Source organism: Antennarius striatus, chromosome 2, assembly GCF_040054535.1.
Source record: "Antennarius striatus isolate MH-2024 chromosome 2, ASM4005453v1, whole genome shotgun sequence".
Taxonomy (NCBI): domain Eukaryota; kingdom Metazoa; phylum Chordata; class Actinopteri; order Lophiiformes; family Antennariidae; genus Antennarius; species Antennarius striatus.
Genome location: NC_090777.1, coordinates 7,251,012 through 7,278,013, shown reverse-complemented (window position 1 = coordinate 7,278,013; position 27,002 = coordinate 7,251,012). Strand labels below are relative to the sequence as shown.

General features: G+C 43.2%; 1 protein-coding gene across 6 annotated transcripts in view; it reads right to left on the bottom strand.

Annotated features, from left to right (window-relative positions):
• plod1a (procollagen-lysine, 2-oxoglutarate 5-dioxygenase 1a) overlaps positions 1-27,002 on the bottom strand; it is a 93,125-nt gene that overhangs the window by 36,674 nt on the left and 29,449 nt on the right. For all 6 annotated transcript variants that reach the window (XM_068329811.1, XM_068329775.1, XM_068329789.1 and 3 more), the window contains 3 exons: positions 24,963-25,064; positions 24,679-24,810; positions 20,102-20,223 (listed from right to left, as the gene is read on the bottom strand). In XM_068329811.1, the coding sequence (XP_068185912.1) occupies positions 20,102-20,223; positions 24,679-24,810; positions 24,963-25,064 (356 nt within the window). The remainder of the gene's footprint in view (positions 1-20,101; positions 20,224-24,678; positions 24,811-24,962; positions 25,065-27,002) is intronic.

Here is a 27,002-nt window from a genome sequence, read left to right as displayed (position 1 = left end):
TCTCACAACGTTGTGAGATGGATTGAATATCTGCATGATCAAACTCAATCTGTATCAGTTAACACCTGCAGATCTGGTTCTCTTCGCCTTACCTCTGGAGTCCCACAGGGATCAGTATTGGGCCCCATTTTATTTAGTCTTTATATCTATGATTTGCCTACTGTTTGTCCTAACACCGAATGTGTAATGTATGCAGACAACACTGTTTTCTTTGTTCATGGCCGCTCCAAAGAAACTGTTGCCGCTAAACTCATTACAATGTCCTGTGTCACAACTTGGTTGCAGGAGTGCTGTCTACAGCTAAATGTCTCTAAAACCATAGGAATGTATTTCACCAAAACAAATAGAGTATCACCTGACCCTGACATACACATTAATGGAGAACAAAATACAGATTGTCAGCCAATATAAATATCTTGGGTTAATAATAGATTCACAGCTCTCCTTTAAAGCCCATATAGACAAATTGTGTAAAAAAAAAATCAAGTTAAATCTTGGACATTTCCATGGAATTCGAAATGAAATGTCATCTGAAGCCGCAAACATGTATTTGTATTCAATGATTTTCAGTCACTTCAACTATTGCCTAATCAGTTGGTCCCAGGGTGGTCAGAGTGCACAAAAACCATTGAAAGCTTTGTACAAACAAGCAATTTAAGTTCTGGATAAAAAACCTAGACACTATCATCACTGTGCAATTTTTAAAAAAATACAGCCTCTTAGACTGGGACAGTCGGATTTACAAAGTACTGCATGATTTGGCTCCAGATCCTGTGGCAGAGTTCATCAGCCAAAGAATCAGCTCTGAGCAAGTCACTAGAGGCTCTGTCAGACGTGTCTATTTCATTCCTCTGCGCAGGAGCTCTTTCAGTAAGTTGGACTGGTCAGTGGGGGGCGCTAGTGAGTGGAACTCATTACCTGAGGAGGTTAAACTACTCACAACATACAAGGCCTTCACTAAAAATTTGAAAATGTGGCGTATCACCTCCTATAGCTGCCAACACTAAACAAAATGCCAGTTGTGATGTTTGATGTTGTGATCAAATGTTATGTTTGATATGTGTGATTCTCTTTTAATAGTAGTGTTTGACTATGTATATTTTTTACTATATTGTGGATGTATTTTACTGATTTTACTATTTTATTGCTTTCACTGCTTTTTATACACCATGGCGAGGGGACTACAGATGAAAACTAGCCTTCTGGCCAATTCTGGCTTTTTCAACCATGGATAAGCATGTGTTTTATGACATTACATTGTCCCCTTCAAATAAAGTAAACTAAAGGTTTAAATCTGCGCCAGTTCAAATTATTTCTGGGCGAGTTAGATATAGAGTATGGTGACTTGTGGTATCACACAGAAATGTGATGGCTAATCCAGGGAAAGGTGCTGCAAAGATATTTTGAGCTGCGTTAGGAGATCAGTCTGTTCACTTACAGCAAAGGGAAAGCACAACACAGCTCCAAGATGAAGGGTTCTTGTGGGAAATGCTGTTGCTGTGTGATAATCACGAGCTATGTGAATGTAATGAACCTGAAGCTGCAGGGACTAGAGCGTGTCATTTCTGACACACTTTCTCAGAATCCAGTGGATTGATTTAAACAGCTTTGGATAACAATGACCTGGATAACTGAGAACCAGAGGTCATTTCTGATATGTACAGTACAGTGAAGACGTTTAAAAACCAAGCTGAAATCTGTGGGAGACGCAGATGCGGAAAGAAAAATTGAGCCACTTTCCCAGCTGCCAGACCATGAAAGGGAAGCTCTGTAAAGCTGTGTTCCCGAGTGCACATTTTGCTGATAAACTCAACATACATGCAGCAGACGTCCATCACCTATTTGCTGACTTTGAAGCCCAGAAAAGCAGGCTTTAGATCCTCAGCAATCCTTTTGCTGTTGACATGGAAAGCACACCACCAAACCTACAAATGGAGTAGATTGAGCTCCAGTGCAATTACACAGTGTAGGAAAAATGTGAGAGTGGGTGCTGCCGAGTTTGCACTTTTCAACCCTGAAACAATACCCCAGCTGTGAATCCAAGCTTCTCGTACGCTCTCTATGTGTGGCAGAACATACTTTTCTGAACAATTGTTTTCTTTGCTGAAGCTAAACGAAACATCACACAGGAGCCGTCTTACTGATAAATACCTTCACTCAATCCTGAGGACTTCCTCAGCTCAGAGCCTGACCCCGAACATTAATGAACGTGTATAAAAGATGAAACACCACCAAGTAAGAGGCTCAGCCTCAGAGAAGGGAGAATGCCATGTGTGTACCCTGCCTCATGCCCTCAATCCTCTGGGATAAGCTCCAGAAAACTTGCACGTATTTTAATCTCTGCTTTTATTCTTATTTATTGAGCAGTAAAATTATATTATGCACTTTTAAGGGTTTCCTATTGATTTTAAGAGTCCAATATTTGTGTAAGACAGATTTTAAGTACGGTAAAATGAAGTAATTTGATTTTTTTTTTCTGTATCATTTTTCTGTTTTTGAAAACTGAGGTATAATCGAGAATTACTTCACTCATTGTTATAGTATGGGTGCGGGTGCAGTGTGGATTGGGTGGCAGCTGACAGCATGGGGCTCGAAAACTCAATCCCAAGACAGAGTCTGGCTCTAGGGACAGGAAATGTCACATCACAAGGGGAAAGAATCCAAAGCTTGTGAGGGAGGTTGAGAGGTACCAACTAGATATAGTTGGGCTCAACTCCACCCACGGTTCGGGCTCTGGAACCGAAACCCTTGAGAGGGGCTGGACTCTTCACTTTTCTGGTGTTGCCCAAGGTGAGAGGCGACAGGCTTGTGTGGGTTTGCTCATAGCCCCACAGCTCAGCTGTCATTTGTTGGAGTTCACCCCGGTGAATGAGAGGGTCGTGTCCCTGTGCCTTCGGGTTAGGGACAGGTGTTTCACTGATGTTTTCACCTACCGGCCAAACAGCAGTGTGGACAACCCTGCCTTCTTGGAGTCCCTGGGAGGGGTAAGAAATGGTGCTTCAGATGGGGATTCAATTGTTCTTCTTAGGGACTTCAACGCTCACATGGACAATGACATTGAGATGTTGAAAGGGGTGAGTGGGATGAACGGTCCCCCTGATGTGAACATGAGTGGCGTTCTGTTATTGGACTTCTGTGCTAATCAGTTTGTCCATAACAAAGCCAATGTTCAAGCACAGCAATGTCCATAAGTTTCGTAAGTAGAGACGTATTTTCCATTGAAAGGCCCCGTTACAAGCCCCCAAAAATTCCAACATGTTTTCTAAAGCATAAAAATGCATCAAAACATGTAACAAATACATGTTTATATTAGATTATTACCGTTTTTTCCGCACTATAAGGCGCACTTAAAAAGCCTCAAAATTTTTTCAAAAACACATTGTCCCCCTTATAATCCGGTGCGTCTTATGTATGGATTCATATTCATATTAATATTGGTTAAAAACATGATCGCTGAAAAAAAGCCGGCAGTCTGGCCGGCAGTCATGCTGCACTCCGCCACCAGAGGAGCACCCTCACAAGGCACTAGGGCCTACGCCCGCTAACAACGGTAGTCAAGGGGTCCTGGCTCTGACTGAGCTGCTCTCAGATGGTAGAGCAGACTGTAGGAGTACTGGTGATTACATAGCAAAACATGAGGAACTTTCAACAATTCTATTAACAAAGTTTGACTGACTGACTGATCTCAGTATTTCTTAACTATTTGGCGTTGGAAATAACCCACTTTAAACTTAATTGGTCTTAAAAATGCCATTGTGCTGGAATCTAGTGACGGTCCATTCTATTAGTCTGTGGAAACACACGGAGAAACTGGCATAAAGGTGAATGAAAAACCCTCAAAGGTGAACTTCCAGCCTTTTCTGACATTCCAAGAGCTGAGTCACTGCTAGACAAAGGTGTGCTGCATTGATTTACAAATGTAGTTGATAGCTCTGGGCGGGCGGCGGAGGGGCACATTCAGGCTTGTGTATTCTGTCTGCAGCGACGTGCGGTGAGATTCACGGCGGTGAGACACCAACGTTCAAGTCAGTTCTAGGAGTAAAACAGTGTCATATTTGCCAGTAAATTAGCAGCCTGACATTAAAAACTGGACTACCGATCGATCGAAACAATATTTAATTAATGAACGAAGATGAAAGTCGGAGCTTAAATATCTGCTTCGAACTTCAGATCAGGAAATAATCCGCTCTGTTGGCACTGACTGCACTCGTAATGAATTTAACCAGTTTTTAATGTCAGGTTTAATGCGTGTTGACTTCTTTCTAAGATGGCAAAGTGATCAAGTGATCAGGTTTCCTTGATGAGGCTCAGAATGGCTTATTGACATAACAATAGGGGCCATTCAAAGGTAGTCAGGAAGTCATGAATGCAATCATTACTGCCTGAGCAACGAGGCTCTATCTAGTGGACGGATTGCGCAACTACAGCCGCTGCAGTTTATCAAATACCATCCATCCATCTTCCACCGCTTATCCGTAGTCGGGTCACGGGGGCAGCAGCTTCAACAGGGAGCCCCAAACTTCCCTTTCCCCAGCCACATCCAACACTTCTGACTGGGGAATCCCAAGATGTTCCCAGGCCAGTGTTGAGATATAATCCCTCCACCTGGTCCTGGGTCTGCCCCGAGGTCTCCTCCCAGCTGGATGTGCCAGAAACACCTCCCTAGGGAGGTGTCCCGGAGGCATCCGCACCAGATGCTCAAACCACCTCAACTGACTCCTTTCCACACGAAGGAGCAGCGACTCTACTCGGAGCCCCTCGCGAACAGCAGTGTTTCTCACCTTATCTCTAAGGGAGTGTAATGGAAATTTGTATTGTGTGTGTCCTGATTTGACTCTTATCATGTTATTACTGAGAACTTGCTTCAAAACCTCTCCATGCAACCGCTGGGCTAAGTCACATCTTAGTGTGTTTGGACAAAGAGGTCACAGCAGGTCACAGCCCATTAAACCAGATGCAGCAGACCCAGTACCTGTCTCAAAGGAGAACCGATGGAGAGGAGATGGAGACCTGTTTTCAGTCAAGGTGTAAGATGTTTTATGGGTGCATGAAAGCCTTTAAATTGCATTCCAATGTGTAATAAAGATTTCTTAGGTTTCTTAGTTTTGGTGTGATAGGTTTAGTGCATTCCAAAGGTGTAAGGTCTCCTGATACAGATGGTTTACGAGTGCGTGAAAGCCTCCTACACTGCAGTCTCGAGGGTGGTGATGTTTATTCCTCAGCGGGGGGTACCACCAAAAGGAGGGCTGCCTTAGAGCTGTAACTGGCCATTCCTGCTCGCATGCAGGCCTTTCTTCTTAAAAGGTATAAAAGGTGAGGAGTTTCATACTCCAGTAAGTAAGAAAGAAAGAAAGAAAGTAAGACAGAAAGAGTCAGCTGCGGGTTACATACGGACGCCCAGCCTGGTTGAAGCTACTCTGCCTGGGTTGTGGGCTCTCCTTCCCTGTGTCAAGGTAAGAGGCGAAGCATATTTGGAATGCCACCATATATTGTCTTAGCTCAACCAAATATTTCTTTATTTATTACTATGCTCTGTGGGGAATTAAACTACCAGTTTATTCTAGCATCATAGAATTGTTTCTGTGCTCTGTGGGGAATTAAACTACCAGTTTATTCTAGCATCATAGGATTGTTTCTGTGCTCTGTGGGGAATTAAACTACCAGTTTATTCTAGCATCATAGGATTGTTTCTGTGCTCTGTGGGGAATTAAACTACCAGTTTATTCTAGCATCATAGAATTGTTTCTGTGCTCTGTGGGGAATTAAACTACCAGTTTATTCTAGCATCATAGAATTGTTTCTGTGCTCTGTGGGGAATTAAACTACCAGTTTATTCTAGCATCATAGAATTGTTTCTGTGCTCTGTGGGGAATTAAACTACCAGTTTATTCTAGCATCATAGAATTGTTTCTGTGCTCTGTGGGGAATTAAACTACCAGTTTATTCTAGCATCATAGAATTGTTTCTGTGCTCTGTGGGGAATTAAACTACCAGTTTATTCTAGCATCATAGAATTGTTTCTGTGCTCTGTGGGGAATTAAACTACCAGTTTATTCTAGCATCATAGAATTGTTTCTGTGCTCTGTGGGGAATTAAACTACCAGTTTATTCTAGCATCATAGAATTGTTTGTTTGCATTGCTATGCGCTGCGGGGACTAAACGACACATTTAGTCTAGCATCATAGAGGTCTTTTGACTTATTGTTTGTTTGTACTTATTGTTTCTTAGTATTTCTATTCTCTCCGTGTAATAAATCACACATTAATTATAGCCCTAGAGGAGTGGTTTGATTCATTGTGTGAGTGAGTTTTCTGTGTACCCACCTCCTACGAACCTATTTATTCAAGTTTTTCACAAAACAGGGAGACACCAGCTATCCGCCTGAGAAAGCCCATTTCAGCCGCTTGTATCCGCGATCTCGTTCTTTCGGTCATGACCCATCGCTCATGACCATAGGTGAGGGTAGGAACTAAGATTTATCAAATACAATTTACTTACTTTTATTGTGTGCACCTTATATATGAAATAAATTATAAAACAAATTATTGAGGGTGTGCCTTATAGTCTAGTGCGCCTTATAGTGCGGAAAATACTGTACACAATAAATGAGAGTTGTGCATAATGTAAAAAACAGAGAATAAAGAATAAAACTGATGGTTATTTACCTTTTAACTGCCGTCCTCATTGTTTTTTGCCCTCTTTGGTTCATGCGTTCCTGCCTCACCATGCCAAACAACAGAGTGAATTCCAGTCCTCCTTTTGACCTTCTCCAACCACCCACGCAATGCCTTAAACTCCTTAAACTTCTGTTTGTTTTAATAACGTGGCGATTGTAGATGCATTACGGCCATATTTTTTGGTGAGATAAACCAAACGCATCTCCCCTTTTCATGCTTTTCTATTATCTCTTGCATTGTTTGTATGGACAAAAAAACTTTTCTTCGTCCTTTCTTTTCCTCTTTTTTCCATCACTTTCTTGGGGTGAATAGTGAATACTCAAAAATTTAATACAGTATATTTGCGCAAAACTATCAGAACACCTCATGGGTCGAGAGCCGAATGACAGGGACCCTGCATAAACACCGATCTAGCGCCACACAGAGGTCCCTCTTAGCCAATGGGATGCCAGGAAGACACTACGTAATAGCCAATGGCAGAGCAGCAATGAGAATGTTGCGTTCAGGACCCTGTGGGAGCTGTTAGTATCAGCTGATACTGTTTTTACTTTACGTAAGTCAAAATATCTTTCGTTACTAGAGGCAATATTTTCTTGCTGAGAAATTTCGTAAGTAGAAAATTTTGTAAGTAGAGACATTCGTAAGTAGAGGTACCACTGTATAGCTGATAATGTAGTAACAGCCAATAATGTAATAAATTCGTCTTTTTGAAAACGCAATAGGCCAATAACATCGGCCTGAGCCGATACCATAATAATTATTCGCTAATAACCTAATAATGTACTGTATTGGCTCAGTTATTATATTTGCAACGTTTTTTTTTTTTCTTTTGCCAGGACAGTAACATAATAAGCATCTATCAATCTATACTATACTGCCACAAGTATTCGCTCACCTACCTGGACCCACATGAATATAAGTGATATTCCATTCCTAATCAATTGGGTCGAATGTGACCTTGGTCCACTCTTTGCAGCTATAACAGCTTCAACTCACCTGGAAAGGCCGTTTTAAAAGTGTGGTTAGGGTTCGGGTTAGAGTGTGTATATGGAAATTTCTGACCATTCTTCAAGAAACACATTTGTAAGACGGCCTGTTTACGATTACAACTGTCCACATGCAAACGCATACCGGGCGTTTGCATGTGGACAGTTGTAATCGTAAAAGCGTCACTTTGGCTGGCGTTTTGAAATGCATCCGTTGTCATGGACATGCATTGTCGTGTGGACAATAGGCCTAACCATAGTAAAAAAAGGTGCGTTTTTAAACTTACGTGCACACAGGGTGTTAGTCTCAGCTCTAATTCATCCCAAAGGTGTTCTATCGGGTTGAGGTCAGTTCAGTCAACTTCATACACATCAGATGTTTTAATGGACTTTTCTTTGTGCACTGGTCCACAGTCATGTTGGAAGAGAAATCAACCTGATGAAATGAGTTATTGCATCAGGTTGGCATGTCACTGCATCCTGGTTACCATTAAATTGCTACTGTAGTGTTACCTTGGACAAAAGAAATAAAAAGAACTTAAATAAGTAAGCTATTTTTATTTCTCATTCTTTACTTCTCCGAGTGGGGAATGAGGTTCTTCCACAAGTGTAGGAGTTTATGTATCTTGGGGTCCTTTTCACAAGTGAGGGAACAATGGAGCTTGAGATTGGATGGAGAATTGGGGCAGCAGGAGCGGTATTGCAGTCGCTTCACCGTACTGTTGTCACAAAGAGGGAGCTAAGCTGAGAGACGAAGCTCTCTATCTACCGTTCAATCTTCGTTACTACCCTCACCTATGGCCATGAGCAATGGGTCATGACCGAAAGAACAAGATCGCGGATACAAGCAGCAGAAATGAGCTTTCTTACGCGGATAGCTGGTGTCTCCCTTAGAGATAGGGTGAGAAACACTGATATTTTGAGGGGCTCAGAGTAGAGCCGCTGCTCCTTTGGGGGGAGTCAGCTGAGGTGGTTTGGGTATCTGGTGCGGATACCTCCGGGGCGCCTCCCTAGGGAGGTGTTCCTGGCGTTTCCAGCTGGGAGGAGACCTTGGGGCAGACCAAGGACCAGGTGGAGGGATTACATCTCAACACTGACTTGGGAATGCCCTGGAATCTCCCAGTCAACCAGTCAGAGCTGGTTGATGTGTCAGGAGAAAGGGAAGTTCCCTGTTGAAGCTGCTGCCCCTGCAACCCAACCACGGATAAGCGGTGGAAGATGGATGGATGGAATAGTAAGTATAGTTTAGTGAAGCAACGGGTAGTGGAACAACAATCACATCAAACAATGTTTCTTTGTTTTCTCCTAAATAACCTCAAAGTATTTGTATTCTTAACAGTAGTCCAAAACTGTTGTTGAAAACATGATGGAATATCCTTTTATGTTTTCTAAAGGTTGATGTCCATTTAAATGTTCTCTTTTTCTGTTTTCATTTATTCAAGATGTCGTTTTTTTCAAAGCGTTGAGCAAACCAATTTTTGATTGATTCATACTTCACAAACACAAAAGTAAACAAACCACATTGTATAATTACAATTATATTTTGCTTAGTTTGTTTATTAACCCGAAAATGTGTTTTCTTATGAAATTTGTAAAAATATTTGTGACCTGAGGTCACAAATAAAAATTAAGTTAAAATTGAGTTAAAAATTAAATCATGTATTCCACAAGAGGACATAAGCCAGTGTCTTATTGTGCCGGTCCCAAGCCCGGATAAATACAGAGAAGGGCATCTGGCGTAAAACTTTTAACAAATCAAACATGCAAATCAAACCTATGACTTCCATACCGGATCGGTCAAGGCCTGGGTTAACAACGACCGCCATTGGCGCTGTTGACCTACAGGGTGCCGGTGGAAATTGGACTACTGTTGGTCGAAGAAGGAGAGGAGGAAAGTGTGTTCGCACGCAGAGAGAGGAGCGCCAAGAGTATAGGACTGAGAGTAGGGACGTTGAATGTTGGAACTATGACAGGAAAAGGTAGAGAGTTGGCTGACATGATACAGAGGAAGAAGGTAGACATATTGTGTGTCCAGGAGACCAGGTGGAAAGGTAGTAAGGTTAGAAGTTTAGGAGTGGGGTTCAAGTTGTTCTATCATGGTGTAGATAGGAAAATAAATTGAGTAGGTGTTATCTTGAAGGAGGAGTTTGTTAGGAATGTCCTGGAGGTAAAAAAAGTGTCAGACAGAGTGATGAGTCAGAAGCTAGAAATCAAAGGTGTGATGTTCAATGTTGTTAATGGGTATGCTCCACAGGTAGAATGTGAGCTGGAGAAGGAGAAATTCTGTTTGGATTTTTGATGAAGTGATGCAGAGCATACCTAGAAGTGAGAGAGTTGTCATTGGTGCAGACTTCAATGGACATGTTGGTGCAGGAAACAGAGGAGATGAAGAGGTGATGGGCAGGTCTCGTAACCAGGAGAGGAACCTAGAAGGATAGATGGTACTTCACTTTGCAAAAAGGATGGAAATGGCTATAGTGAATACTTTCTTCCAGAAGAAGCAGGAACATAGGGTGACTTATAAGAGTGGTGGTAGGAGAACACAGGTAGACTACATCTTGTGTAGACGGTGTAACCTGAAGGAGATCAGTGACTGTAAAGTAGTGGTAGGCGAGAGTGTAGCCAAACAGCATAGGATGGCGGTGTGCAGTATGACTCTGGTGGTGAGGAAGATGAAGAGGGCAAAGGCAGAGCAGAAGACGAAATGGTGCAGAGCAGAAGACGAAAGGACGTGCAGCAGGTTAGGGTGATTAAGGATAGGAACGGAAGTCTATTGACAGGTGCCAGTAGTGTGATGGTAAGATGGAAAGAGTACTTTGAAGAGTTGATGAACGTGGAAAATGAGAGAGAACAAGGACTAGAAGAGGTGACTGTTCTGGACCAGGAAGTAGCAAAGATTAGTCAGAATTAATTGAGGAGGGTATTGAAGAGGATGAAGAGTGGAAAGGCAGTTGGTCCTGATGATTTACGTATAGAGGTTTGGAAGTGTCTAGGAGAGGTGGCAGTAGAGTTTCTGACTGGGTTGTTCAACAGGATCTTAGATAGTGGAGAAGATGCCTGAGGAATGGAGGAGAAGTGTGCTGGTGCCCATTTTTAAGAACAAGGGACATATGCAGAGTTGTGGCAACTACAGAGGAATAGAGCTGATGAGCCATACAATGAAGTTATGGGAAAGAGTAGTGGAAGCTAGACTAAGGGCAAAGGTGAACATTTGTAAGTAGCAATATGGTCTCATGCCAAAAAAGAGTACTACAGATGCAGTATTTGCTTTGAGGATGTTGATGGAGGAGTACAGAGAAGGCCAAATGGAGCTGCATTGTGTTTTTGTAGATCTGGAGAAAGCTTATGACAGGGTGCTCAGAGAGGAACTGTGGTATTGTATGAGGAAGTCTGGAGGGGCAGAGAAGTATGTGACAGCGGTGCAGGACATGTATGAGAACTGTAAGACAGTTGTGAGGTGTGCTGTGGGTGTGACAGAGGAGTTCAATGGGGAGGTGGGACTGCATCAGGGATCAGCTCTGAGCCCCTTCTTGTTTGCTATGGTGATGGATAGGCCGACAGACAAGGTTAGACAGGAATCTCCATGGACTATGATGTATGCAGATGACATTGTGATCTGCAGTGAGAGCAGGGAACAGGTGGAGGAGGAGCTAGAGAGGTGGAGGTCCGTCCTGGAGAGGAAGGAAGGTTAGCCACAGTAAGACAGAGTACATGTGTGTGAATGAGAGGGGCCCAAGTGGAAGAATGAGGTTACAGGGAGAAGAGATCAAGAAGGTGGAGGATTTTAAGTACTTAGGCTCAACAGTCCAGAGCAATGGAGAGTGTGGAAAAGAGTTGAAGCGTGTACAGGCAGGAAAGTGTCAGGTGTGATGTGTGATAGAAGAGTTTCAGCTAAAATGAAAGGAAAGGTGTACAAAACTGTGGTGAGACCAGCGATGTTGTTTGGTCTAGAGACAGTGCCACTGAGGAAAAGACAGGAGACAGAGCTGGAGGTAGCAGAGATGAAGATGCTAAGGTTCTCTCTGGGAGTGACCAGGAAGGATAGGATCAGGAATGAGTACATCTGAGGGACAGCACATGTTAAGAGGTTTTGGAGATAAAGTCAGAGAGGCCAGACTGAGATGGTCTGGACATGTCCAGAGGAGAGGTAGTGAACATATTGTTAGAAGGATGTTGAGTTTTGAACTGACAGGCAGGAGGCCTAGAGGAAGACCAAAGAGGAGGTTTATGGATGTAATGAGGGAGGACATGAAGATAGTTGGTGTGTGAAAAGAGGATGCAGAGGACAGGGTTAGATGGAGGCAATTGATTCGCTGTGGCGACCCCTGAAGGGAAAAGCTGAAAGGAAAAGAAGAATCTAACAGAATGCATATGATTTTGTAGAACCAAGTCTATAGCAGGGGTCTCCAAACATTTTCCTGTAAGGGCCACATAACTTTTCCTTCTCTGATGGGGGGCCGGGTCAGTTTGTAATACAAAAACTGACAATCTCAGGGGTGCCTAAATGTAAACATTTATTGCCTTCCAGAACCAAATATTAATAACCCTTTTCGATTATTATGTCATTTGGGAGGGGGCATAGAAGTCAGTGAGACTGTAGAGGCGGGGCCATGGGCCTTAGTTTGGGGACCACTGCTCTATAGAAAGATAAGCTGATGATGTACAGTAGCTCAGTGGTAGAGTGCATGCTTTGAATGCATGCTGGTGGGTTCAATCCCCAACATTCTCAGGGACACAGAAAGGGCATCCAGCATAAAAAGAATTTGCCAAACAAATATGAGCGTTCATCTAAAATGGAAAAAGGATGACATGCTGTGGTGACCCCTCATGGTACAAGCTGAAAGGAAGTTTAGTATCTTTAGAAACGTATCTTAATTCCAGATATGTCTATCTAGTCAACCACTGGTTGCATGGAACTTACAAGGCTAGCTGTGGCGCACTGATGACAAACGACGTCACGCAGAAGTGAGATCCAACATGGCGGCCCCCAGCTGCTAGAATAACTTTATTCAAAAATAGCCGGTTTATATAATGAATCTTCAACTTTCAATTAGTAAGATTAAAAAATAAGTTGCTATCTGTACGTTCCACCGCGTCCATCGGCTCTCCTCGGAGAGGAGACCGTCACCGGCCCATCATCGTGAAATTCGAACACTTTCAACAGAAAGGGATCGTTAAAAGCAAAGGTTGGGAGCTGAAGGGCACGACATACGGGATGAATGACAAGTTCCCCAAGGAGATCAATGAGAGGCGAAAAGTGCTCTATCCCATCATGAAGGAGCACAGACAGAAGGGTAAACAGACAGCTCTGATCGTGGATAAACTTTATATCGATGGCCAGCTGTTCCGTGAGCCCTCCACCACCCCCTGGCTTTTCTGATGAGTCAGATAAATATTCTTGAATGACTTTGATATGTTAATATATCAATAATAATAATAATTATGATAAATATAAAAGTTACACTTCCCCAAAAATTCTCCTACATCTAGGCACCCCCCCCTCTCCTTTTATTTGTCTTTATACTGTATATACACTCACTGGCCACTTTATTAGGTACACCATGCTAGTAACGGGTTGGACCCCCTTTTGCCTTCAGAGCTGCCTCAATTCTTCATGGCATAGATTCAACAAGGTGCTGGAAGCATTCCTCAGAGAGTTTGGTCCATATTGAAATGATGGCATCACACAGTTGGCGCAGATTTGTCGGCTGCACATCCATGATGCAAATCTCCCGTTCCACCACATCCCAAAGATGCTCTATTGGATTGAGATCTGGTGACTGTGGAGGCCATTTGAGTACAGTGAACTCATTGTCATGTTCAAGAAACCAGTCTGAGATGATTCCAGCTTTATGACATGGCGCATTATCCTGCTGAAAGTAGCCATCAGAAGTTGGGTACATTGTGGTCATAAAGGGATGGACATGGTCAGCAACAATACTCAGGTAGGCTGTGGCATTGCAATGATGCTCAATTGGTACCAAGGGGCCCAAAGAGTGCCAACAAAATATTCCCCACACCATTACACCACGAGCCTGAACCGTTGATACAAGGCAGGATGGATCCATGCTTTCATGTTGTTGACGCCAAATTCTGACCCTACCATCCGAATGCCGCAGCATAAATCGAGACTCATCAGACCAGGCAACATTTTTCCAATCTTCTATTGTCCAATTTCGATGAGCTTGTGCAAATTGTAGCCTCAGTTTCCTGTCCTTAGCTGAAAGGAGTGGCACCTGGCGTGGTCTTCTGCTGCTGTAGCCCACCTGCCTCAAAGTTCGATGCCATCAACAAGGCATTTCCACCTACAGAAAGTGCCGTTCACTCGATATTTTTTCTTTTTCGGACCATTCTCTGTAAACCCTAGAGATGGTTGTGCGTGAATATCCCAGTAGATCAGCAGTTTCTGAAATACTCAGACCAGCCCTTCTGGCACCAGCAACCATGCTATGTTCAAAGTCACTAAAATCACCTCTCTTCCCCATACTGATGCTCGGTTTCAACTGCAGGAAATTGTCTTGACCATGTCTACATGCCTAAATGCACTGAGTTGCCGCCATGTGATTGGCTGATTATTGTTAACAAGCAGTTGGACAGGTGTCCTAATAAAGTGGCCGGTGACTATATGTATCCCCATCCCTCCCCCTCCTACACACTCACCCCTCTCACCCTAACTCTTCCTACCCCTTTTATTTATTATGTTTTTTTATGGTGTTAACTTAGTTTATCAGACAGTGTTGTGCTTTGTTTCAATGTATATATACAATACATTTCAATATGCTGTATATGTTTTTCTGCAACATACACATATCTTGGATCCAACACCTGACACCTCAACATCATGTTGTGCATAGGTCAGAAAAATCGGACAGACACGCAACGAAATTATGTTACAGCATCATTAATCTGAAAACAGAACATATATTCTTATCTTCTTCTTCTTTTCCTTTCGGCTTTTCCCTTCAGGGGTCGCCACAGCGAATCAATTTCCTCCATCTAGCCCTGTCCTTTGAATCCTCTTCTCTCACACCAACTACAGTAATACCTCTGTACTCGACCATAATCCGTTCTGAGGTGGTGGTTGAGCACCGATTTGTTCGAACACCGAAACCAATTTTCCCATAAGAAATAATGGAAAGTATTTTAATCCGTTCTTACCATTTAGAAAAATACCTAAAATATTATAAGAACGTGTATCTAAACAACAATGAAGACGTAAATGTGCACAAGCAGTATATGATAAAGATAAAGCATTATAGACCATTTTGTATAATTTACTTACGTTTTGGAGAGTGGTTGATGGCACTAGCGTCATCATGGAAGGGGAATCCCCTTCCATGATGATGCTAGGTAACGCGCCTCCAGGGGTTTTCTCCCTTCTCTCTCTCGTCCGTGGAGGTGAATCTGGCTGGGCAGTAGCCTTCCTCTTTTCTTTAAGAAGGAACCTGTCCATTGTCAGTTGCTTCTGCTTCAAGATAGTGGAAATGGTTGACTTTGCCATTTCGTACTGCGACGCGAGGTCGGACACTCGTACACCCATTTCATATTTTGCTATAATTTCCGTACGTCTTTGCGTACGTAATTTGCGTACATGTTACTCCGCTGGCGGTCTGAGTCGAACTGACGCTTACCCGCTGGCCGAGGAGCGCGTTCGGGTCGACTCGGCTAATCGAGTACCGAAAATCTGTTCGGGGTCCGATACATTTTCTACTCGAATTTTTTGGTCGAGCACCGATTTGGTCGAGTATAGAGGCGGTCGAGTACAGAGGTATCACTGTACCTTCATGTCTTCCCTCATTACCTCCATGAACCTCCTCTTTGGTCTTCCTCTAGGTCTCCTGCCTGGCAGTTCAAAACTCTACATCCTTCTACCAATATATTCACTATCTCTCCTCTGGACATGTCCAAACCATCTCAGTCTGGCCTCTCTGACTTTATCTCCAAAACCTCTAACATGTGCTGTCCCTCTGATGTACTCATTCCTGATCCTATCCTTCCTGGTCACTCCCAGAGAGCACCTCAGCATCTTCATCTCTGCTACCTCCAGCTCTGTCTCCTGTCTTTTCCTCAGTGACACTGTCTCTAGACCAAACATCGCTGGTCTCACTATAGTTTTGTACACCTTTCCCTTCATTTTAGCTGAAACTCTTCTATCACACATCACACCTGACACTTTCCTCCACCCATTCCATCCTGCCTGTACACGCTTCTTCACCTCTTTTCCACACTCTCCACTGCTGTGGACTGTTGAGCCTAAGTACTTAAAATCCTCCACCTTCTTGATCTCTTCTCCCTGTAACCTCACTCTTCCACTTGGGTCCCTCTCATTCACACACATGTACTCTGTCTTACTGCGGCTAACCTTCCTTCCTCTCCTTTCCAGGACAAACCTCCACCTCTCTAGCTTCTCCTCCACCTGTTCCCTGCTCTCACTGCAGATCACAATGTCATCTGCATACATCATAGTCCATGGAGATTCCTGTCTAACCTCGTCTGTCAGCCTGTCCATCACCATAGCGAACAAGAAGGGGCTCAGAGCTGATCCCTGATGCAGTCCCACCTCCACCTTGAACTCCTCTGTCACACCTACAGCACACCTCACCACTGTCTTACAGTCCTCATACATGTCCTGCACCGCTCTAACATACAGTACTTCTCTGCCACTCCAGACTTCCTCATACAATACCACAGTTCCTCTCTGGGCACCCTGTCATAAGCTTTCTCCAGATCTACAAAAACACAATGCAGCTCCCTCTGGCCTTCTCTGTACTTCTCTATCAACATCCTCAAAGCAAATACTGCATCTGTAGTACTCTTTTTTGGCATGAAACCGTACTGCTGCTCACAAATGTTCACTTCTGCCCTTAGTCTAGCTTCCACTACTCTCCCATAACTTCATTGTATGGCTCATCAGCTTTATTCCTCTGTAGTTGCCACAACTCTACACATCTCCCTTGTTCTTAAAAATGGGCACCAGCACACTTCTCCTCCATTCCTCAGGCATCTTCTCACTATCTAAGATCCTGTTGAACAACACAGTCAGAAACCCAGTCTCCTGGACACACAGTATGTCTACCTTCCTCCTCTGCATCATGTCAACCAACTCTCTACCTTTTCCTGTCATAGTTCCAACATTCAACGTCCCTACTCTTAGTCCTATACTCTTGGTGTTCCTCTTCTCTTTCTTCGAGCGAATGCACTTTCCTCCTCTCCTTCTTCGACATATATTCTTATGATTAATTTAAATTTAGTTTCCTGGAATGTACACGGCATGCGCTCACAGACAAAAAGAATTAAAATCATGAACTATGTCTCCAAACTAAAAGCAGATATTTTCCTCCTACAGGAAACACATTTACTATAATCTGAAGAAAAATGTCTCACCGATCCAAACTATAATATCATCTTTTCATCTTGTTATAACAACAGGCAAAGAGGAGTCTCTATTCTAATCCATAAGAGAATTCTTTTCACTTTAAACAGTACAGTTTTAGACCCTAAGGGCAGATACATTATTATTCAGGCAACAATCTCATCCTCAAGAAGGCCCAGCAGAGGATGTACTTTCTCAGGCAGCTAAGGAAGCACGGTCTGCCACAGGAGCTGTTGGTCCTGTTCTACACGGCAGTCATTGAATCGGTTCTGTGTTCCTCCATCACAGTCTGGTTCGGTGCTGCCACCCAAAGGGACAGGACAAGACTACAAAGGACAATCAGGTCTGCTGAGAAGATCACTGAGACCTCCCTGCCCTCCCTCCAAAAGCTGTACTCAAGAATTAGGAGTCGGGCAGGGAAGATCATCTCAGACCCAAAACACCCTGGACACTGGTCTACCCTGGTCTACTTAAAAGTCTACCCTCTGGGAGGCGCTACAGAGCCCTCCTCTCAAAAACAACCAGACTTAAAAACAGTTTCTTCCCCCAAGCCATAAGACACTTGAACAATAAACGTTAAATATTTGTCTCCAAATCCCTGCAACATGCACTCAGCACCTGTACATTGTGCCCCCCCCCCCCACCTACTGCATTTTGCATCTTGCATTTTGTATTTAGTATAGTTATTTATAATATTTAAAGTATTTAGAATAGTTAAGTTATGAATGCACAGTTTGAGACACCACCTGCCGGAAACAAATTCCTCGTCTGCTTTCAACAAACGATGGCCAATAAAACTGATTCTGATTCTGATCTTTGATAAACTACACACAATCGGTAATTTATATGCACCCAATAACAATGGTCCAGCTTTTTTCCATACAGTCTTCTCTCATTTAGCTGACTTATCAGCTTACTCAACAACTGTTATTGGTGGTGACTTCAACATAGTTCTGAATCCCTCAGTGGATCGATCAAATATTTCAACAATACAAGCAAAACAACTACAATCAGTTCAAGTTTTACAGGATTATATGAAAGACTTTGGATTACATGACATTTGGAGACTTAAAAACCCAACCCTGGCCCTGGCACCTCAACTTGGCAGCTGTTGTATCTGTTATCTCGTCTTTTGGGCCCTGGGGGTGCTGAGTTCCTGGGGTCTCTGGGGATTTGGGGGTGGCTGTGCCTGTCTCCTCTGGGGCGCTCTGGGTTGGCCTGTGGGGTGTGGGGTGGGTGGCCCATCCTGTTGCTCCCTTCTCCCATCTCTGCTCTGCTTCCTCCTAGTCGCTCCTCTCCTTTCTACCCGCCCCTTCTCGTTCCTCTCCTGCCTCGTGGGGGCTGAGGGCCCTCCGCTTCCTTGGGGTTGGCTGTGGGGCTGGGTGTTCCCTCTCGGGGTGGTGGGCAGGGTTGGGGTGGGGTTGGCCGGAGGGATGACACACCCTATCACACCCTATCCGGGTGCGGCGTGGGTTCCGGGCAGGCCGTGGGTTCAGTCTCCATGTCGCTGTTTGCGGTGGGGGGTCTGCTGGGTGCTGCTGGGGCTGTCGCGCTGCTGGCTGATGTCGCTGGCTGGGGGTCGGGTTCTGTTAGTGGCCCGCCGTCTTCTGTCCGCTCATCGGGCTGTTTTGTTGAGCCTACTATTGACCTTTGGTCTGGCTGGTGGACCGGCGGTGGCGCTGGAAAATGCCTCAGGGGTGTGGTTGGTGGGGGGGGGGCACACCTGGCTGTTCGGCGGCGGCCTCCCCTGGATGGTGTGGTGGCTTTGGGCTGCCCCGCTGGCCTCGGTCCTGCAGGGCTGGCCCTCTGTGGCCCGACGGTCGGGCCTGGTGGGGCGGGGCATGCATGGCCATCATTCCCCTCTGTGGTGCTGTGGTGGTGCGTTTCTGGGTTGTTGTTGTTGCGGGGCAGGTTGGTGGCTTGGGTCGATTGCTGGTTGGTCATCGGTAGCTTTGGTAGACGCCAGGCACCTGTGGCCTTGCCGGGGCCCTGGTGGTCATGGCCAGGCCGGGTTGCGGGCTCAGGGTGGTTGGCCAGCTGTGATCCTGGTCCCCCTCACGGACCTGTTCATGTGGGCTGGGCCCACACCAGATTGCCTCCTAATGTTCACTTCACATATCTCACACTGCACAATACATGATAACTTTTAGGCACATGCAGGGCACAATTAGGGCTTTCGGAATGGATGGGGGTGAGGGCAAGGGCATGGTTGTGGGGCGGATTGCAGTGCTCTAGGGCGCTGCGTCCTCCCCATATACACCTCACTAGTCCCCCCCCCATCCTCCAATTTTAATGCAACTCCTTGCCCCGTGCCCCCTGGGCCTGTCCTGTGCGCCCTGGCGGTGGTGGCCGTTGCCTCCTTTTGGTCCCTGGGTCTACGTGGTTCTCGGTGCCCCCGGTGGCTCTTCGTGGGATGGCTTCTGGATGCTCCTGGCTGCCGGGGTTGGGAGTGCTTGGCTAGCGTTGCCCTGTTGAGTTCTGGTAGCCTATCTGGGTGTTGGTTTCATCACACATGCATGTTGGGTCAGGGCTTACCAGCTCCTGTCGAGTCCAATTATTGAGAACCATTGGGTCCCGTCAGAATGTGATGAGTCTCACTTCAGTCATCACAATCTTATGCCCTCTATCTTCCTCCTACACTGGTTTCCTCTGGTGGCCTATTCTATACTGTCAGGACCTCCACTAATCTGATGTTTTGTAACATTGGTGTTGAGATATCAGTTCTAAGATAGGATAAAACAGCCTAAACCTTTTTCACTCCAACAGCGCTGCCTGTCTATCCACCACCTTTGTTTGTGTTTTCTCTCCCTGTCTCCTTTTGCTTTCCTCCTTAACTCACAGAGGTGCAGCACTTCCCTCTCTCGCTCACAATAGGAAATTCTAATAAAGACTGACAATTTAGTTCTCAGAGAGGACTGGTGACGGTCACATGCACGCACTAAAATATAAAAAAGATTTTGCTGCAAGACTAAAAAAAGCACTGATCTCATAAAAGGTTGACCCCCTTTTATGGGGTTAAACTATGAGAATACATGCAGACAAGACAAAAAAAAAAGGAACTTACAAGGCTAGATTGCGTGAAGCAGCTGTATCCATATTCTCCTCAGACTCAATGAATCTGAAATCCCGATAGAGGCTTCCATAATCTTGCAGGAAAGAGCTGACATGATGCATATGACAGGCTTCCTGCCAGAGGTGGAGAAATTATCAGAAAATTAATTTTGACAAGGTATGCGAAATTACTTTATGGGTTGAATATGGCCATTCAGAAATACCATGAGAGTATATGAATGAAAAACACGAAAGCTACAAAAAATGAACATCTTATATTTGGGCCATATTGGCCCGAATATAAGAATGGCTTATAATGAATGGCTTCTGGTTTTTGAAATGTAAATAAAACAATCTACTGTGATAAAACAACAAAATTGCAATAACTGCATTAACCATCAAAGTGAAGTCTAACTGTAATTGTAGTCTTGAAACAAATCTGAATAAGGAAAAACATCTCCATCTCCGTACATTACGCTCTGTGACACCATATTTCACAGCCGCTTTGCAATTGTTTGAAAACTCTGCCTCATTTATCACCATCATCTTGAAGTCTGCATCATAACTTCTCCTCAGCTGCAGGTTAACCAGGCCGATCTTCGACCCACTTTTCTCCAGATTGTCACTACATTTCTCCATTTTCTGTTATCTCTTCTCTTATTTTCTTCTCTTTTCTTTCTTTCGGCTATTTTTATTTTTCGTCTTCATGACAGGGGTTCACTTTGGCCTGTGGAGTTAAGTTCAGCATTCGCTTTAAAGATATCTGGTGCCATCTAGCGTTGTAAATGGGTATACTGTCTAGACCCCGAATGTAAGACGACCCCCACTTTTTCAGTCTTATTTCAATGCAAAAAACACCGTCTTATATTCGGGCCAACACGGTAATTCATATTAATATGTGGACTCTTAAATAAAACAAATTGTGTCAGTACACGTCTATGTTCCTCTATCCTACCAATTTTTTTCTCTCTCCATGTATGTTCTGCTAAGATATTTACTCAGTTAGGTAATTAATTTACAGTATATAAATTGTTAAGACATTAACACTAATTACATTATTATATAGTAAACCTAGTCGAACATTTGTGATATTTACTCATATACGCGCAAGCCAAATTATGCAATCATTGTATATATATATCATAATTATACTTGAAAAGTTATTCACAGCTCAGCTAGTATACATGTACAGTATAAAAGCATACAAGTGGGAACCTGCGGAAATTCCACGATACTGTATATAGGTGGGGGTGTTCTGCATATTCTCAGACGTGATTAACACAGGTGACCAGTTTTTCTTGCACTTAAGGTCTGGGTGATAAAAATTCAAGTCCGGAATGGCAGAGCATTTAGACCAGATAGCAGAAACGATCCATTAGATAATAAAACCATGCCAAGGTCACTCAGCATTGTCTGTATGAGGACGAAATATTTAAGTGAAAAAAGCCTCCCAGAAACACTATAAAATCTAGGCATAGATTAGACTCTTAGTTCTTCATTGTTTTGACACCATTCAGGTAAGGTCTGATTCAACTACAAGGACCTTCCGTCAGAGTTTATGTTTCACTTAATTTTGTCTGTTCTATAAAACTTTTCGATTAGCTGAAATCTCACATGATTCATCTCATGTTGTTTCTGGAAACAATAAACACACATTCTGGGTATCTGAGGACTGGTGAGTTCTCGCCTGCTCAACCCTGACAGTTCCAATCCTAAATGTTTTTCTCTAGAACCCCAACTTGTGGAAACAGACTGCTTCACAGAACCTTGGATCTGCTCGAGGCTTAGTATAGATGTTCAGTTTGTCTACACCTGTTAATTCTTGCAAAGTACCGTGATGTACCTATTTTTGTTATTTGCTGCTACATAAAAAAATAAATAAATAAATATATATAAAATATAATATATATACATGTATATATATTTTGAGCATATGGTGATGCCACAGTGCTCCACTGATCTTTTTAGATCTTTCATTCCTGCAGCTGTACTTTTCTACAATGAGCATTTCATTTGAGACTGTCCATATCCTCCATGTGCATATATCTAAGAAGAGACTGCAACAGAGTCCATTTTTGTACATCATTTATATGTGTGTGTGTGTGTGTGTGTGTGTGTGTGTGTGTGTGTGTGTGTGTGTGTGTGTGTGTGCGTATAAAAATATATACAATAATCCCTCGCTTATTTACGCTTAAAGATTCATGGCTTCACTACATCACAGATTTTTAGTAGGTAGTCACGTGAACCCACATGCGCCATTCTATTGGCTGACAGCATCCGGAAGTGCACTGCGTTCTGGGACTCACTGCAATACACGGAAGTGTAAAAAATTTTTTAATACAAAAGTGTATTAAACAGTCTATAAGAGTATGGGAAAAGGGAATACAGATATAAGGTGGTTTAACATCAGTATGGCGAGGGTTCATAAACATTTAAATTACCATAAATAATAAAATAAATTGTTCGTTGCTATATCACGGAATTTCATTTTTTACGGGTGGTCCTGGAATGCTTTAACTGCGAGTAACAAGGGATTACTGTACACACACATACTGTATACAGGTCCTTCTAAAAAAATTTGATTATTGTGATGAAGTTAATATTTTTCCATAATGTAATGATAGAAATTGAACTTTCATATATTTTCAATTAATTGCACACCAACTGAAATATTTCAGGTCTTTTATTGTTTTAATACTGATGATTTTGGCATACAGCTCATGAAAACCAAAATTCCTATCTCAAAAAATTAGCATATCATGAAAAGGTACTCTAAACGAGCTATTAACCTGATCATCTGAATCAACGAATCCACTCTAAACACCTGCAAAAATTTGGTTGGGAGTTTTTACTCCCAACCTGGCTCATTACTCAAAACCGCAATCATGACCTGACTGCTGTCTAGAAGGCCATCATTGACACCCTCAAGCAAGAGGGTAAGACACAGAAAGAAATTCTGAGCGAATGGGCTGTTCCCAGAGTGCTGTATCAAGGCACCTCAGTGGGAAGTCTGTGGGAAGGAAAAAGTGTGGCAGAAAACGTTGCACAACCAGAAGAGGTGACCGGACCCTGAGAAAGATTGTGGAGAAGGGCCGATTCCAGACCTTGGGGGACCTGCGGAGGCAGTGGACTGAGTCTGGAGTAAAAACATCCACAGCCACCGTGCACAGACATGTGCAGGAAATGGGCTACAGATGCCGCATTCCCCAGGTCAAGCCACTTTTGAACCAGAAACAGCAGCAGAAGCGCCTGACCTGGACTACAGAGAAGCAGCACAGGACTGTTGCTCAGTGGTCCAAAGTACTATTTTTGGATCAAAGCAAATTATGCATGCCATTCAGAAATCAATGTGCCAGAGTCTGGAGGAAGACTGGGGAGAAGGAAAAACAAAAATGCCTGAAGTCCAGTGTCAAGTACCCACAGTCAGTGATGGTCTGGGGTGCCATGTCAGCTGCTGGTGTTAGTCAGTGTGTTTTATCAAGGGTAGGGTCAGTGCAGCTAGCTATCAGGACATTCTGGAGCACTCCATGCTTCCATCTACTGAAAAGCTTTATGAAGATGAAGGCTTCATTTTTCAGCACGACCTGGCACCTGCTCACAGTGCCAAAACCACTGGTAAATGGTTTACTGACCATGGTATTACTGTACTCAATTGGCCTGCCAACTCTCCTGAACTGAACCCCATTGAGAATCTGTGGGATATTGTTAAGAGGAAGTTGAGAGACAGCAGACCCAACTTATTTACATGAACTGTTTAACGGAACGTGATGGGAGTCAGCGTTCTATCTGCATGATTTGCAATGTCAAGTTGAGCAACTCTAGTCTCGCACTGGCAAAAATAAAGGAACAATTCCTTAAGCTGCATAGAAAACAAAAGAAACAGACTTTGTTGTGAAAATGACCTAAGAGTAGCACTTGCCAAGGTGAAGCCACGCATATCTGAATCGGTCTCTCAATAACAACAGCAGAAGTCCCACTGATTTGCAGGTAGGTCATTTCATGTGAGTTCATGCACTGTCTTGGTTTTGTTCTTTGAAAAAGGTGACATTAATGCACAATTCATTAAATACACCAAAACACATACTTATGTCTTAAATTTGGAGAAAAAAAAATTACAAAAGAAGGGTTCGGTGAGTGAGCATATGAAACTGTCGGGGTTCGGTACATCCAACAAGGTTAAGAACCACTGACCTATATGTATGGCTTTGTCAGTTTTGTCTTTTAACTAATACTTTGAGATAAATTTGTTCTGAACAATACCCTTCTCCCATTAAGCAGAAAAATACCTATGAAGCTGGGAAGAGCTGCAATATTCTGAGAAAAAACATCTGAAATCACAACGATCACTTTCTACAGAACATGTATTTAAAATTTAAGTAGTAGAAGAAGTTGCCCCGTGAAGTACTTAATTGTCTTAGCAATTTGTATGTGTAGTCTAATGTGTAGTGTAATGTAAATGTAATTTGTAGTGTATCTTTTTTACTGTATTTTCACTTCAGCGCCTTATAAAGTCAAAGATTGGCTTGCATTATTTTTTACAAGTCAAAGACAAACACTCACACATGAGAAACTTAGAATTTTAAATGTTACCTGGTTGTAAATAAACAGTTTGAGTCTGTTCTTTGGATACTGAAGCTTAAGCAGACGTTCAAAGAACACTGTGACAAAGGGGGTGGGCTGCTGAATGAAGATTCCAATCAACACCAGTGGATAATCATTCTCCTGTTGAAATAAAACAAGTATAAAACTCCATTTTAAGAGAAACATATTTTCTTAACGAAAATAAGTACCTCTGAAAATAATTTTCAGTCCTGTTGAAATGTAGCTGTGACAAATCGCTATCACAGAAAGACAGTCATGAGTTGAAAACAGACCTTAAGTGCTGTGAGTGGGCGAAGATCCTCATGACACGCTGTGCATCCCGTTTCAAATGTCCAAGTGTTGGGTATATAATTACCTAAGTAATTTATCTGGAGCTGAAACACAAAATAATTATTAGTAACATTTCTAAACATTTTGACAAGCCTGCTGTAGTTTTAGTCTTCTAGTGTTATTAGTGTTATTAGCCAATTAACCACTGCAAACATTTACTCGTAGTGAAGGTCTTAAAAGTCCTATCTGGCCTGGTAAACTAATAAGCATATATTAAATGTATATTCTGTTTGCCTTCAATCATCATTGATGTCTGCCATGATTATGATGCTCTGGAGATATAATATTTAAGGGAGAGGGAAACCTCATCTGTGGTTCTCCCTGTACAAGGTTTTAAAGTATTTTTTTCCTTAAATGATTCCAGGGTCTGAGGCAGAGGCAAATTTCTTTAAGACCGGAAGGGAAGGGAAGCTTCCCCTAAAATGTTAAAAATGTAATGGTAAAAATGTGTACTGTTGTGCTAACATTTTACTGACTACAATTCACTAGAAAACTTGAAGAGTTTGTTCAGAGTCAGCTACTTATCACAAGTTGACTAACTTGATTTTGTTAGCTTCTCATACATTTCCATAGAAGTCAAGCGTCCCTTCACTTCAATGAGTGATATTAATTTTTAAATGCCTCTGAACTTGACAGCCATTGGATAAATGCCTCAATTTTGTCCTTTCCCTGGATGGTCAGCATCTCTAGAGGGAATGGCGTAGTGGTCTGGCCTCGGCTGGCCAGGACAGTGGCCTTTCATAAGATGATTAGAGTTAAAAGGCTAAATCTGTTTTTGATCAATAGCTTTTTGAGATATACACCATCACTAGAGTTCAGTACCATTGCAGATTTTGCAAGTGAACTTCAAATATGGCAACCCATTCCTTGGTACTTCCTTGGCAAAATTACTTGGCCATTACCATTGTTCAATTCATACACTATAAATAAAGCACACTCACACTTTTGTTAGTTCGTTCTTTCGATGCAAATATTGTTAGCCTGATTTTGACAAAGCCATTTGATAATCTTCCGTAGGAGGAGAAACTTAAAAAAAAGAAAGGCAGACCAACACCTAAGATTGACTTGGTGCAAAATGTAGTGAAAAGTAACAGGTCTTCTTAAATTTCCTGGTACAACAAAGTAGCGGGCAGCAGGAGCGGTATTGCTGTCGCTTTACCGCACTGTTGTCACAAAGAGGGAGCTAAGCCGAGAGGCAAAGCTCTCCATCTACCGTTCAATCTTCGTTACTACCCTCACCTATGGTCATGAGCGATGGGTCATGACCGAAAGAACGAGATCGCGGATACAAGCGGCTGAAATGGGCTTTCTCAGGTGGATAGCTGGTGTCTCCCTTAGAGATAAGGTGAGAAACACTGCTGTTCGCGAGGGGCTCAGAGTAGAGCCGCTGCTCCTTCGCGTGGAAAGGAGTCAGTTGAGGTGGTTTGGGCATCTGGTGCGGATGCCTCCGGGACGCCTCCCTAGGGAGGTGTTTCTGGCACGTCCAGCTGGGAGGAGACCTCGGGGCAGACCCAGGAGCAGGTGGAGGGATTATATCTCAACACTGGCCTGGAAACGCCTTGGGATCCCCCAGTCAGAGCTGGTGGATGTGGCCGGGGAAAGGGAAATTTGGGGCTCCCTGTTGAAGCTGCTGCCCCCGCGACCCGACTACGGATAAGCGGTGGAAGATGGATGGATGGATGGAACAAAGTTTGCTGACTGACTGGAAGAGCTGTGACAAGAAACGTGAACAGTTGGCCAAAAGTTTACAAATTTTGCGACCACAGCTATTTATAAAATGACCAAGTCAAAATGATCTACCAACTACAAAAATGCAAAACATAGATTTATTTATAAATACAATGAGAATTCTTTATGTGCAATGCAAATCAATGCACCTTACATAACCGCACGAGCCCATATTGAACAACACAAAACAACTATGTATATTTTTTGTCATGTGCTGAGTTAACTTGGATGACTTGCACTGAATGAAATCAGCC